Raw genomic sequence first — 14,284 nt, 5'->3', positions numbered from 1 at the left:
CCTGGATTTTTTGCAAAATGGGATAGGGAAGAGTGTGCAACTTAACACTCTTCAAGCACAAGTTGCTGCATTGTTAGTATTTCTTGAGTTAAGGTTACTGGCTAGGGAAAGAGCTATGCCAGTAATGAAGGATACTGTAGGTTTCCCCAGTGGGACTTATACTATAGGGACTATAGTACTGGAGGCTCTAACTAGGCATCTATTTGAACCAATCGAAAGATTCCTTTTATGTTTTTGTCCCTACAATTTGCTTTTTCTTAGCTATTACGATGGCTAAAAGAATTGGAGACTGGCAGAGTCTTCCCATTAGGGGACTTTTTTTTTGTTGGCATTAACATATAGGGTTACAGTATTGTAAGATCAGACCCTTTATACTTGCCTAAGGTGGTCTTGACCTTTCATAGATCACAGGAAATGATCCTTCCCTCTTTTTGTCGTAACCTCACGAATGAAAGACAGAAGAGCTTCAATTGCTTAGACATTAAATGTCTCTCAATTTACTTGGAAAGGGTCAACAATTTAAGATGCTCCAACCATATGTTAGTGCTATATAGTAGATCTAGGAAACACCTACAGGCCTCAAAGACTTCAGTAGCTAGGTAGATCAGGCAGACCATTGCTTTAATCTACAAAAATTCCATCACTCTAGTACTGGCATGCCTGAAGGCACATTCTACTAGAGCCCTGGCAGCATCCTGCACAGAAAAAGCAGGAGCTTCTTGGGGACAAATCCACAATGCAGCCATCTGGTCCAACCAAGATACTTTTGTGAAGTACTATAGATTGGAAATATTTTCACAGCAAGATCGAGCCTTTGGCAGGAAAGTCCTGCAAGCAGTGGTCCAACCCTAAAGTAGGCCTGTGTTACTAGATTCTCCTCTGTGCAGTCCTAGAAGATGATGGGAGAAAATCACCAGTTACACTTACCGGTAACAGTGTTTCTGTGAATTCTCCAGGATAACAGGCCAACTTCTCACCCTATGGAGATCGAGGACTGTACCCTGGTGATTAAGATTTGTGGCATACTCCTCATGTATGGGCACAGAATACTTTTATAACTAAGGACAAGGGGCTTTCTAAAAGGCTGTCAATTGTGTTTCCTGGCAGGATGAGCCTATTATCTCTCACGTGTGCATTCCTGTTACCGGTAAGTGTAACAGGGGATTGTTATTAAATGTACATATATGTTAAATAAAGAATAAAGCCTGTGAGGTTGTAAGCAGCTGCCAGCTTTCCTTTATTTAATTCACTACCAGCTGCAGAGAATAACTTTTTTCCCTTCAATTGATTTTAACATACACTACACCTAGAAATTTTTTATTTCAACTTGTAAACCTTGTAATGTTCCCAAACATATAGGAGCATATTTGAAAAGCAGAGAATTTGACTTTCAAACATTCACTGGTTGTAAAATAATTAATGACATTTAAGATACATGCACCACAAATATTCACTTGCAGAGAAGGTTTAGTGAATGTCAGATACACTGTCACATAGTAAATAGTCAAATATTTAGCAAAAACATAAAACAACTACATTATACATAAGTAATGAAAAACACAAAGAAAAACAAAAGATTGCACCTACTTCTTGTAAGCACATTTGACATTATACCCAGCAGCTGAATTTAATACGGGAATTCCAAGATCCTGGTAAACTTGTTTCCAGATTGCCCCACTGTCAATCTTTAAAATAAATAAACAAATAAATAATTAATAATTAATAGATGAAAATATGTTAGTAAAAAAAAAAAAGAATAAAAAAAGATGCAATTTTAGCCAACAGACTTAAATGCGGTTCACAAAGTTGGAGGGCAATGGATGTATATGCACACAAAAAAAACTATTATTAAAACTTAGCTTGGAAAAGAGATTGAGTGACCCATAGTATATCCCGCACCTCATCCCTATTAATTTGAAATAGGGTGATTGGGATTATAGTGTGCGTAATAAAGTGCAAAGGTGCTCAATGAAAGATATAGTTGAAAGAATGTTCAAAGGTCAATATATATCCAATCCTAGGCAGTATAAAAATGTGTCACATGCCCTGCGATTTCTTCGGATAAAACAATAAAAGTGTATCAATAAGACAACAAAAGTATATCAAACACTCAAATGATTCTTCGTAGAACAGTGATAGGAAATATATCCATAAGGTGTGCACATGAAGTGAAAAAATGGTGCTGAAAAAGAAGGTGCACTACTATTGCAATAGATCCTGAAGGAATAGGTAAACTCCTAAACAGCACACAAAAATAGGATTTTTAAAACAGCTTACCTGTAAAATCCTTTTCTTGGAGTACATCATAGGACACAGAGCCTCAAGTGTTTACTTAGTGGGTTATGGGCCTAACTTCAGGTGTTGACACTGGTATAACCCAATACAGGAAGTTGACTCCCCTATACAACCCCTACTCCAAGGAGCACTCAGTTTTTGTAGCCAAGCAATATAAGCAATATACTCTCACCCCATAAAACAGAGGGGCGGGAGCTCTGTGTCATATGATGTACTTCAAGAAAAGGATTTTTACAGGTAAGCTGTTTTAAAATCCTATTTTCTTTATAGTACATCATAGGACACAGAGTCTCAAGTATTTACCTAGTGGGATGTCCCATAGCAATGCTACTTGAGGGGAGGGAGACACAACCCATAGGGTAACCCCCTGTCAGGGCTGGCTTAGCCCTTCCTTCTCTGGGCTGGCCGCTCAGATGTCGGCTAATTGCTAATTGACTGCTCTCTTCTCTTTCCACAGTTACTGTTCCCGATGATGCTCGTCTGACCTGCTTATTTAAAGCCTTCCAGCTCACTCTTATTTGCCTGTGCGTTGGTCACATCACTAGGAACCATCTCCTGCTGTTTGCTTCAAGACTGGCTTGCGGACATCCCTCCTGGCTTCTATCCTGCTTGCAGTTGCTCTCCTTGGATCCCTGACGTCTGGACTGGCTGATTACTCGATCTAGTTTATGAACTTTGGACTGGCTGACTACCTGATCTGGCTACTGGACTCCTATTTACCTTTTTATTTTTATTAATAAGCAAGTGTGATTTGATTGTACTTCTGTCTCTGTCCGTTTCATGGTTCCTGACACCCCCAGACCTGAGGACTTATACTGCTGCACCCAAAGGCAATATCCTCATTCCATTTTACATTCACTTGATACAATTTTGCAAATGTATGTACTGAAGACCAAGTCACGGCCTTGCAGATCTGAGACATGGAGGCCTGGTGACGCACTGTTTAAGAAGCACCAACCGCTCTGGTAGAGTGCACCTTAACTTGAAAAGGGAGAATCTTTCCTTTTAAATCATACGATTGAATTATAACTTGTCGAATCCACTTAGCGACAGTGGATTTTGACGCTGTCTGTTCTTTTTTAGGACCCTCTGGCAGAATAATAAGACATCAGTCTTATGAATCTCAGCAGTTTTCTTTAAATGCCTTTTCAGTGTTCTCCCTAGATCAAGACAATGTAGTGACTTTTCTTTCCTGGAACATGGTCTTGGGAAAAACACAATTGTCCTGGGAAAAAGGACAATATCTTCATTCAGATGAAAGCCTGAAACCACCTTTGGCAAAAAGCCTGGACGAGGGAGTAACACCACTCTGTCCTCATGAATAATCAAATATGGCTCTTTACAAGAAAGAGCAGCCAATTCTTAAACCCTCCTTGCTGAGGATACAGCAACCAACAATATCAGCTTCCTAGTCCGAAGGACTAAGGGAAAATACTGTAACAGTTCAAATGGCTGTTTCTGTAACACTGACAAAACTAAATTTAAGTCCCAAGGGCTTAAGGGTGATTTAACCACTTCAATACCGGGCACTTAAACACCTTCCTGCCCAGACCAATTTTGAGCTTTCAGCGCTGTCGCACTTTGAATGACAATTGCGTGGTCATGCTACACTGTACCCAAATGAAATTTTTATCATTTTTTTTACCACAAATAGGGCTTTCTTTTGGTGGTATTTGATCACCTCTATGGTTTTTATTTTTTGCGCTACAAATAAAAAAATACCGAAAATTTTGAAAAAAAAAAATGTTTTTTTTGTTTCAGTTTCAAAACTTTGTAAATAAGTACATTTTCTCCTTCACTGATGGGCACTGATGGGGCTACACTGATGGACACTGATAAGGCGGCACTGATGGGCACCAATGTGGCACCAATGAAGTGGCACTGATAGGCGGCACTGATGGGCGACACGGACAGACACTGATAGGTGGCACAAATTGGCACTGATAGCTGGCACGGATGGGCGGCACGGATGGGCGGCACAGATGGGCATGGATAGGCAGCACAGGTGGGCACTGATAGGCGGCACAGGTGGGCACTGATAGGCGGCACAGGTGGGCACTGATAGGCGGCACAGGTGGGCACTCATAGGCGGCACAGGTGGGCACTCATAGGCGGCACAGGTGGGCACTCATAGGCGGCACAGGTGGGCACTCATAGGCGGCATTGGTGTTATACTATAGTAATGGATGCCAATCAGTGCCAAACAATAATGCATGCCAATCAGTGATGCCCATTGTGGGCACTGATTGGCATCCATTATGGGCACTGATTGGCACCCATTGTGCTGACTGGCATCCCTGGTGGTCTAGGGAGGATTACCTTTTCCCTGGTGGTCTGGTGGCGTCCCTGGTGGTCCAGTGTGGACATCCTCGGGGGGCTGTGCTGATAATCGATCAGCACAGACCCCCCTGTCAGAGGAGCAGCCGATCGGCTCTCCTCCACTCGCGTCTGACAGACGCGAGTGAGGGAAAGCCGATCACCGGCTCTTCCCATTTACACTGTGATCAGCCGTGATTGGACACGACTGATCACGTGGTAAAGAGTCTCCTTCGGAGACTCTTTACCGAGATCGTAGTTGCCGGGTGTCAGACTGACACCCCGCAACAACGATCGCCGCGATGCGCGCCCCCGGGGGAGCGCAGCGGCTCATAATCCTGATCACGTCATATGACGTCCGGTCAGGATTATGCAACCACTTTGCAGCCGTCAATTGCCTATAGGGCGGGCAGCAAGTGGTTAACTAGCGGATTAATCCGCAGCACTCCTTGCATGAGACTCTGGACTAAAGAATGTATAACAAGCGGTCTTTGAAATAAAAATTGATAAGGCTGAGACTTGGCCCTTAATAGTACTCAGGGCCAACTTCATCGCCACGCTTAATTGTAGAAAGGCAAGAATTTTGCCTATGATATATCTCCGAGGGTGCCAACCCTTGGATTCACACCAGGAAACATAAGCTTTACAGACTCTATAATATATAGCTCTAGAAGCTGGCTTCCTAGCATTAATCAATGTAGAGATAACTGACCTGAAAAGCCTGTTTCTTCAGAATGTGGGTCTCACTAGCCAAGCCGTTAAATTTAGCGTTTGTAAAGTAAAATGGAATATCGGCCCCCTCCGATAGCAGGTCTGGCCTTAGTGGGAGGGGCCATGGACCCTCCACTGCCATCTTTATGATCTCTGCGTACCATGACCTTTTGGGTCATGCTGGTGCTACCAGTATTACAGGCTTTCGTTGCAGCTTGATCTTGCAAAGAACTTGAGGTAGCAACTGAATCGGGGAAAAATGCATAGATCAGTGAGAACTGATCCCACAGGGTCACCAACGCATCTGTTTCGTATGCGAGTAAGTCCCTTGTCCTGGACACAAAGTTGACTAGCTTCTTGTTGAATCTGGACGCTAAAAGGTCTAGGTCCAGAGTCCTCCATCTTTGGCAAACAGCCCGAAAACACTTCGGGGTGAAGAGACCATTCCCCCGGGAATAACTGCTGGTGACTTAGATAATCTGCCTGCCAATTCTCTACTCCCGGAATTAAAACTGCTGTTGGCATGGGACATTCTCTTCTGCCCAAGTTAGAATCTGGTTCACCTCTCTCTGGGCTGAGAGAATCTTGGTGCCCACCTTGGTGATTGATATATGCCACAGCCGTGGCTGTTGGACTGGATCCTGACAGGACAATTCTTCAACCTGGAAGTCCAAGTTTCTAGAGCCAGATACACTGGTGGAATCTCTAGGATGTTGATGGGCAAGGCTCCTGCTCCCCAGCCTGAAAGGCTGGCATCTGTCGTTACTACCTTCCAGATAATTGGTCTAAAGGACTTTCCCTTCAGCAGGTTCCAAGATAGTAACCACCAACTGAGGCTTTGGGACACTCACGGGGACAGCCACATTGGCAAGTCCAAAGCTTGAATCGTTTTGTTTCAAGCAGACAGGATACTGTTTTGAAACCGTCTCGAATGGAATTGGGCATAGGAAACTGCTTCAAATGAAGCTACCATCTTCCCTAACAACCTCATGCAAAGGCGAATTGAAGGATTTCTCTTCCACCTGATCATCCTCACCAGCTCTTGTATGGAGCTGATCCTTGCGGGAGGCAAGAACACCCTTTTCTGGGCTGCGTTTATGATCAGGCCCAGATACTACAGCCTTCTTAGTGGCTTTAAGGAGGATTACTTTAGGTTGAGAATCCAACCCAAACCTTCCAGGTAACTGCTTGTAATGGCTACACCTTGCTTCAAGCGAGCCACTGACTGGTCTATTAACAATAGATCGTCTAAGTAAGCCAAGACAGTTATGCCCTGTGCACTTAACCTGGCTAGAGGTGGGGCTAATACCTTAGTGAATACACAAGGTTCTGTAGCTGCCCGAAGGGCAAGGCTATAAACTGAAAATGCTTCTGATCTAATTCGAACTGCAGAAACCTCTGGTGAGGAGGAAATATAGGGACATGCAGATATGCATCTCTGATGTTGATGGATGCCAGAAGTTCTCCTCCTTGCAGGATGAAAACGACTGACTTGATTGACTCCATGCAAAAGGAGCCAATCTTCAAGAACTTTAGATTTTATAGATCTAGACTTGGTCTGATATCCCCCATTTGGCTTTGGCACTGTAAATAGGTTTGAGTAAAACCCCAAACCTTGCTCTTGTTTGGGAATCTGTCTGATCACCCCTTGAGCCAATAATCGGTCTAATGCTTGCAACAGGGATTGCCTTTTCCCTGGATCCTTGGGAGCGTTTGATCTCAGAAAACGAGACAGTGGACACTCTCAAAGCTCTAGCTTGCATCCTAGAGACACTGTGAAGAGAGTCCATTTGTCCTGAATTTCCCTTTGTCAGACTTCTGAGTACATCAGAAGTCTTCCCCCACCTTGGTGAGGGGAGATGCCTCTTCATAACGAGGTCTTGTATTCTGCTTTGCAGACTTGCGGCCCCATGTCTTCCTTTATGCCTGATCTGATGGCGGAGGCCGAACAGTTTAAATGAAGGACGCTTATATTTTCTTTTGACTGGCAAAGGAGTACTCTTTCCGCTGGAAATTGTTTGAATGTATTTATCCAAACTATCACCAAATAATCGTTCTCCCTTAAAGGGGAAACTAGTTAAAAGGTTTTTACAAGGCGTTTCAGCTGACCAAACCTTTAACCAAAGGGTCCTTCGCATATGCATAAGTACAAGTGCAAGGCGTGATGCCTGGTGAATAGAATCCTTCATAGCATCTATAGCAAAGCATAAGGATTTAGGTAGCTCGGCCAGTTGCTGTGCTTGTTGTGCAGGGAGCTCATTTGAGAGCATCTGTGAACTGGTCCTTTAAGGACTGACAGATGCCTATAGCTGCAATTGCAGGCTGAGCAACAGTACCTGCTAAGTAAAAGAGGATTTTAACAGACCTTCCAACTTCTTATCTGTTGGATCTTTAAGCATAAGCACATTGTCCACTGGGCAAGTTCAACTTTTTTTATTATTATTTATATATTTTTTTCACATTTGAAATCACAGTGTCAACTGCTGGAACTTTCCATCTTTTAGTGAATTTTTCCTCCATAGGATAGAGACTTGAGAGTCTCTTTGGAGGGGAAAAATGCTTATCTAGATGATCCCATTCTGTATAAATAAGCTTTTTTAGCGATGTGTGGACTTGAAATGCATGCAAAGGCGGTAAAGGCTTCAAGGAACCCAGGGAGGAGACTGGACCTTCAGCTAACTCTGTTAGGGGTAGCATGAAAGCAGAGCGAACCATCTTTGTAAAGCTCTGTACTTCAGATTGTGAAGTAGGAACTTCAAGTATTGTTTCCTCCGCAGAGGAATAATCGGCATTTCTTTCCTCCTGATCATCTGAGGGAAATACCCCACCCTGTCCCCATAATCCTTTTGGACCCTCCACTGACTGTAAAAGGTGTCTAAGGTGGGGGAGGGGGATCTAGGACGCTTCCTATACACTTGGATGGAGGATGCGATTAAAACCGCTAATCTTCCTTCTAAGCCTTGCAAGGCAGAGGAAAATGCATCTTCAGTCACATATACAGGGGCTGAAGTTTCTGGGTCCAATACTCCACCTTCCAAATGTATTAGACCCGAGCGTTTCCCGGACGAAGCAAGGCAGGAGTCACGAAAATGACCCTTGCCCCCACAATAAAGACACAAGCCCAGAGTTCTGCGTCTAGCATGTTCTTCCAGGGTTAGTCTGGTCCGGCCCAGCTGCATGGGTTCCTCAGCAGGCAGAGGATGCTCCACAGGGCGACGGGGAAAGAGTTCAGGCTGACTAGGACCTAGGGGGTGCTGGCGTCTTTTTCCTAAGGACCTCTCCTGGAAACGAATGTCAATCTGATTGCATAAGGAAATTACATTGTCCAGACCGGCGGGGATAGCTCTTCCTGCTAATTCGTCCTTCACTTGGTCAGAGAGGCCATGTAAAAAGGTTGCGACCAGGGCCTCATTGTTCCAGCTCAATTCAGCTGTGAGGATACGGAACTGAAGTGCATATTGTCCCACTGAACAAGATTCTTGGCGAGGGCATAAAAGGGCACTAGCCGTAGAAGAAATCCAAGCTGGCTCCTCGAAGATATTACAAAAGAGCTTCAAGAAGTCGGACAGGCTGGAAACCACCAGATCATTTTTCTCCCACAGGGGAGCAGCCCAGGCTAAAGCTTCACCGGAGAGGAGGGAAATGATATAGGCTACCTTTGCCCTATCAGACAGAAAGTTTTGAGGCTGGAGCTCAAAATGAATGGTGCATTGGCTGAGGAAGCCACTGCAGGCTTTGGAGTCCCCAGAGAAACGGGACGGAGCTGGCAGTAATAATGAATGCATGGGTGCGACTGGTGGGATAGGTGCAGCTGATGACTGTACTTGAGGCTGCAGGTTTGGGGTTCACAAAGAAGCATGTAGCTGCTCGAAGCGGGAAGCCAGATCTTGATGGAATCACATCACCTGAGTCTGATTAGATTCCTGGGTCTCGAGTCTCCGAACTATGCCCTGCAAAGGATCGACTGTAGGAAGCAGCATGTCAGCCGGGTCCATGGCTGATCAAACTGTCAGGTCACCTTGAGGTCAGGTGACAGATGCACACCGTAGGGATCAGGAGTGCACCGCAAAGGTTGTGGACCCTACGGCTGACTGCTGCGGATGGCGAAACACCAAGATGGATCCCACCGAGGTTAGAGCATAAGATTCCCTGGGGCGCGGAGTCTAAAAGCCAGCAGTTGTTCACCAGAGCCTCTAGTGGTGAGGATGGACTGGGCTGCAACTGGCTTCAGTTCGCGACCCCCAGCGTCCCCCAGCTCACACCCACAGTAGGCAACAGGAGGATAGGGATAGTGAGGGATAAACCAAGGTTGGGGCCACAAGCAGACAGGGATAGTCAGGGACACGCCAAAAGGTCAGGATCACAGGCAAACAGGAATAGTCAGGGACACGCCAAAGTCGGTAACAGAACACAACAGAAGAGCACACGGCAGGTAACAGGAAGCCAAACACACACAGGGTTGGCCTGCAGTGCACAGGTTAATATAGAGTTCTCTAATAGGAGCTAGGGTGGAGCCATGCCAGAGGATGGATAACAAAAGCAGTTAGGTGAGGGTCGGCTGGTCTCTAAAGATGAACACATTGGGGAGACAGGTAAGCAGGCAAACTCTATTGCATAACCATGACAACACCTCTACCAGAGGGGAGGGGAAGAGGGGGGCAGATTTGTAGTCTTTAAAACCACAGAGGCACAGGGAGTTTCCCCAATGTTACTAGGTGGAAGTGCTGGGTTGTAATTAAACCATGCAGCTAAAGTAGCTGTGTCAACCATTCAGCCACAGCCCATATAGAAATTTATACACATCTCTGTATTAGTACCTGCTGTATTTTGAACAAATCCCACAAGATTTATTTAAGTAAAAACCCCCTCTGCCGCTGGGACCATACATATTTTGAGACAGAGCGTCACTAAGACATCGTACATCACCATCACGGCGGGCAGGGTAGTTTAAACCTTCAAAGACTGGGGCCCTTTTAATAGGGGTTCCGCTCGTTTGGGCCTTGTATAGCACCCCTCAGGACAACTTTAGGTAATGTACCAAGACCAAAAAGAGTCCTGGTTCCTAGGGTCCAGCTCTCCCAGAGAAGCTTACAGGAAAAACCTTGTTCTTGAATCGAGGTCCAGGTACCATCCCATGGCCTCAGTGGCGAGGATGGATCCGGTTGTGGAGGTTCTTTTCAATTCAGCATGGATCCCTCCCTGGAGCTCCTCAGAGAACATCTTCACTCGTGACCAACACCTAAAGCCGCGTACACACATAGCCATCTGTCTGACGTACTTAGTCTGGCGGACGTCCGCCAAACTGTCCGTCGGAATTTTCGAACGGACTACTTGCCCACACACGGCACTTTTTCAGCGGACTAATACGGCGTACTAAGTCCGCCTTACTTTCGAAATGAACGGACTCGCCCACACACGCGGAGGAAAGTCCGCTCATTTCGAGCGCGTCTCCAGGTAGGCGGGGCCCGCGAAGGAGACGTCGCTGGCCCCGCCGCCTGGTATGGACTTAAAGGGGAACCCCAAAGCCGAAGAAAATCGGCGTGGGGGTCCCCCCCAAGTCCACAACAGACCCTTCTCCGAACACTCTACCCGGCCGGCCAGGAAAGGGAGGCGAGCGAGCCCCCTCCTGAGCCGTACCAGGCCGCGTGCCCTCAACATGGGGGGTGCCTTGGGGAAGGGGGGGGCGTGCGGCCCCCCCACCCCAAAGCACCTTGTCCCCATGTTGATGAGGACAAGGGCCTCTTCCTGACAACCCTGGCTGTTGGTGGTCGGGGTCTGCGGGCGGGGGGCTTATCAGAATCCGGGAGCCCCCTTTAATAAGGGGGCCCCCGGATACCGGCCCCCCACCCTATGTGAATGAGTATGGGGCACAATGTACCCCTACCCATTCACCTGTAAAATAAAAGTACAAAAAAAAACACAACACACGAGATAAAATACTTTATTGCACAGCTCCGGGGGTCTTCCGTCTTCGGGGGTCTTCTCGCCGGACTCCTCCGCTATCTTCTTGTAGCTCTTTTGCTAGCGGAGGAGTCCGGCTTTCTTCCTCGCCGCCGGCCTCTTCTCCCAACTTCGGGGGTCTTGTCCCCCTCTTCGGTTCTTCTGCCGGGCCACCGCGCCTTCTTATAGCTCTTTTACAGGCGGTGGCCCGGTCTTCTGTCGCCGCTGCCGCCTTCCGTTCTTCTTCTTCTTCTTCTTCTTCTCCAGGAGATGTTGATTTGACGCTCTCTCCGGCCACAATGCCAGGGAAGCGCTGCGCGGCCACTTATATAGGGACAAGGGGCGGTGTCACATGGCTTTATGTCACATGGGTTGGTCACATGGGTTGATGTCACATGGGGACTGTGACATCGTAAGGGGGCGGGGTCACCATGTGACACCAACCCATGTGACATAAAGCCATGTGACACCGCCCCTTGTCCCTATATAAGTGGCCGCTCAGCGCGTCCCTGGCATTGTGGCCGGAGAGAGCGTCAAATCAACATCTCCTGGAGAAGAAGAAGAAGAAGAAGAACGGAAGGCGGCAGCGGCGACAGAAGACCGGGCCACCGCCTGTAAAAGAGCTATAAGAAGGCGCGGTGGCCCGGCAGAAGAACCGAAGAGGGGGACAAGACCCCCAAAGTCGGGAGAAGAGGCCGGCGGCGAGGAAGAAAGCCGGACTCCTCCGCTAGCAAAAGAGCTACAAGAAGATAACTGTGCAATAAAGTATTTTATCTCGTGTGTTGTGGTTTTTTTTGTACTTTTTTACAGGTGAATGGGTAGGGGTACATTGTACCCCATACTCATTCACATAGGGTGGGGGACCGGTATCCGGGGGCCCCCTTATTAAAGGGGGCTCCCAGATTCCGATAAGCCCCCCGCCCGCAGACCCCGACAACCAACGGCCAGGGTTGTCGGGAAGAGGCCCTTGTCCTCATCAACATGGGGACAAGGTGCTTTGGGGTGGGGGGGCCGCGCGGCCCCCCCTTCCCCAAGGCACCCCCCATGTTGAGGGCACGCGGCCTGGTACGGCTAAGGAGGGGGGGCGCTCGCTCGCCCCCCTTTCCTGGCCGGCCGGGTAGCGTGCTCGGACAAGGGTCTGTTGTGGACTTGGGGGGGACCCCCACGCCGATTTTTTTCGGCGTTGGGGTTCCCCTTTAAGTCCATACCAGGCGGCGGGGCCAGCGACGTCTCCTTCGCGGGCCCCGCCTACCTGGAGACCCGCTCGAAATGAGCAGACTTTTCTCCGGGCGGGAAAAGTCCGCTCATTTCAAAAGTACGGCGGACTTGCATACACACGGCCGGATTGGCCGCCGAAATGCGAGTACGACGTGCAAATTTTTGTGCAAACCGAAATTCTAAGTCCGCCGTACTGTCGGGTCAAAAAAGTATGCCGGAGGCTACACACGGGGGGGATTGTTTGGAGGACTTGAGTTTGCCGGACTTTTCCACCGGATTGTTTGATCGTGTGTACGCGGCATTAGACACTGGCGAAAAAACTGAGTGCTCCTGGAAGGAGGAGGGGTTATATAGGGGAGTCAACTTCCTGTATTATACCAGTGTCATCACCTGAAGTTAGGCCCAGAAACCACTTAGTAAATACTTGAGGCTCTGTGTCCTATGACATATGATAAAGAAAAGTTTCCTCCATATAGTAGGTATATGTTGCAAATGTTCTTATAGGAGAAAGCAAAAAAGATAAGTAGTGTCCATATAAGGTGCAAGGTAGCTAAGTGGCCGTATATTAGCAGTGTTAGCATAAAATGATAAAGTGCTGGTGCCAATCCTCTGGCATAAAATGCTGATGATGGGCGACTTCCTGGTTCCTATGCAGAGTTATGTATAGATGTACCCTCACCTTACCACTGTAAGGTAACAGATTGTGTATCCAGCTCCACTGGTGTGCGTCTATAGTCTAGAAACAGAGTCCCCCTATTGTAGCTGGTATGTCCGCATTCAATGAACCTCGCAATGGGGCATGGGGGGGATGTAAAGAGGGATGCACGATAGTGTAGTATTTCCAAATATTTATTGACAAAACAGTGAAAGTAAAATCAAGGTACTCACAATAAGTATCAAACAGGCATATAACAAATGTACTTCCGGTGTCTCGTGTTCTTGCACGTGTCCGACACTGTCACATGAAGTCATTGTGCATCCCTCTTTACATACCCCCATGCCCTATTGTGAGGTTCATTGGATGCGGATACACCAGCTACAATAGGGGGACTCTGATTCCACACTAGAGACACACACACCAGTGGAGCCGGATACGCCATACTGGGAGGGTGCCAAGAAACACATTGAGATATACCCACATGCTGTTACCTTAGAGCAGTAAGGTAAGGGTACATCTATACATTACTCTGCACAGGAACCAGGAAGTCAGTTTTACCTATTCTTTCAGGATTTATTGCAATAGTAGTGCACCTTCCTTATGAGCACCGTTTTTTTTTTCACTTCATGTGCACACCATATGTATATATTTCATATCATTGTTCTACAAAGAATCATTTGAGTGTTTAATATACTTTTATTGTTTTATCTGAAGAAATTGCAGGGCATGTGATTTCCTATGGATATTTTCCCTATCACTGTTCTACGAAGAATCATTTGAGTGTTTGAAATACTTCTATTGTTTTATTGATACACTTTTATTGTTTTATCCGAAGAAATCACAGGGCACGTGGCACATTTTTATACTGCTTAGGACTGGATATATATTGACCTTTGAACATTGCCTCTTTCAACCATATCTTTCATTGCGCACTAGGGATGTACTGAAATTTCGGCCGCCGAAACATATCATCCGAAAATGGCCTTTTCGGCATTTTGCTGAAGGAGAACTCTTGCCGATAATGGTGCCAAAAATCACACATGCGTAGTAGAAGTGGGAGAAACTTCGGATGATGTCGCTCGTTCTGTGGATAACACGCTACACTCGTAAGAAGTTAGTTATAGTATAGTAAGTTATAATACTACG

General features: G+C 46.8%; 1 protein-coding gene across 5 annotated transcripts in view; it reads right to left on the bottom strand.

Annotated features, from left to right (window-relative positions):
- The window catches only part of ARID4B (AT-rich interaction domain 4B), a 2,504,499-nt gene that overhangs the window by 1,373,635 nt on the left and 1,116,580 nt on the right, over positions 1-14,284 (bottom strand). For all 5 annotated transcript variants that reach the window (XM_077486552.1, XM_077486551.1, XM_077486548.1 and 2 more), the window contains one exon: positions 1,588-1,685. In XM_077486552.1, coding sequence (XP_077342678.1) covers positions 1,588-1,685 — 98 coding nt within the window. The remainder of the gene's footprint in view (positions 1-1,587; positions 1,686-14,284) is intronic.

This window comes from Lithobates pipiens, unplaced genomic scaffold, assembly GCF_037356315.1.
Source record: "Lithobates pipiens isolate NorthernLeopardFrog02 unplaced genomic scaffold, aLitPip1_a1.2 Scaffold_18, whole genome shotgun sequence".
Lineage (NCBI taxonomy): Eukaryota > Metazoa > Chordata > Amphibia > Anura > Ranidae > Lithobates > Lithobates pipiens.
The sequence above is the reverse complement of the archived record's forward strand: the minus strand, read 5'-3'. Positions and strand labels throughout refer to the sequence as shown.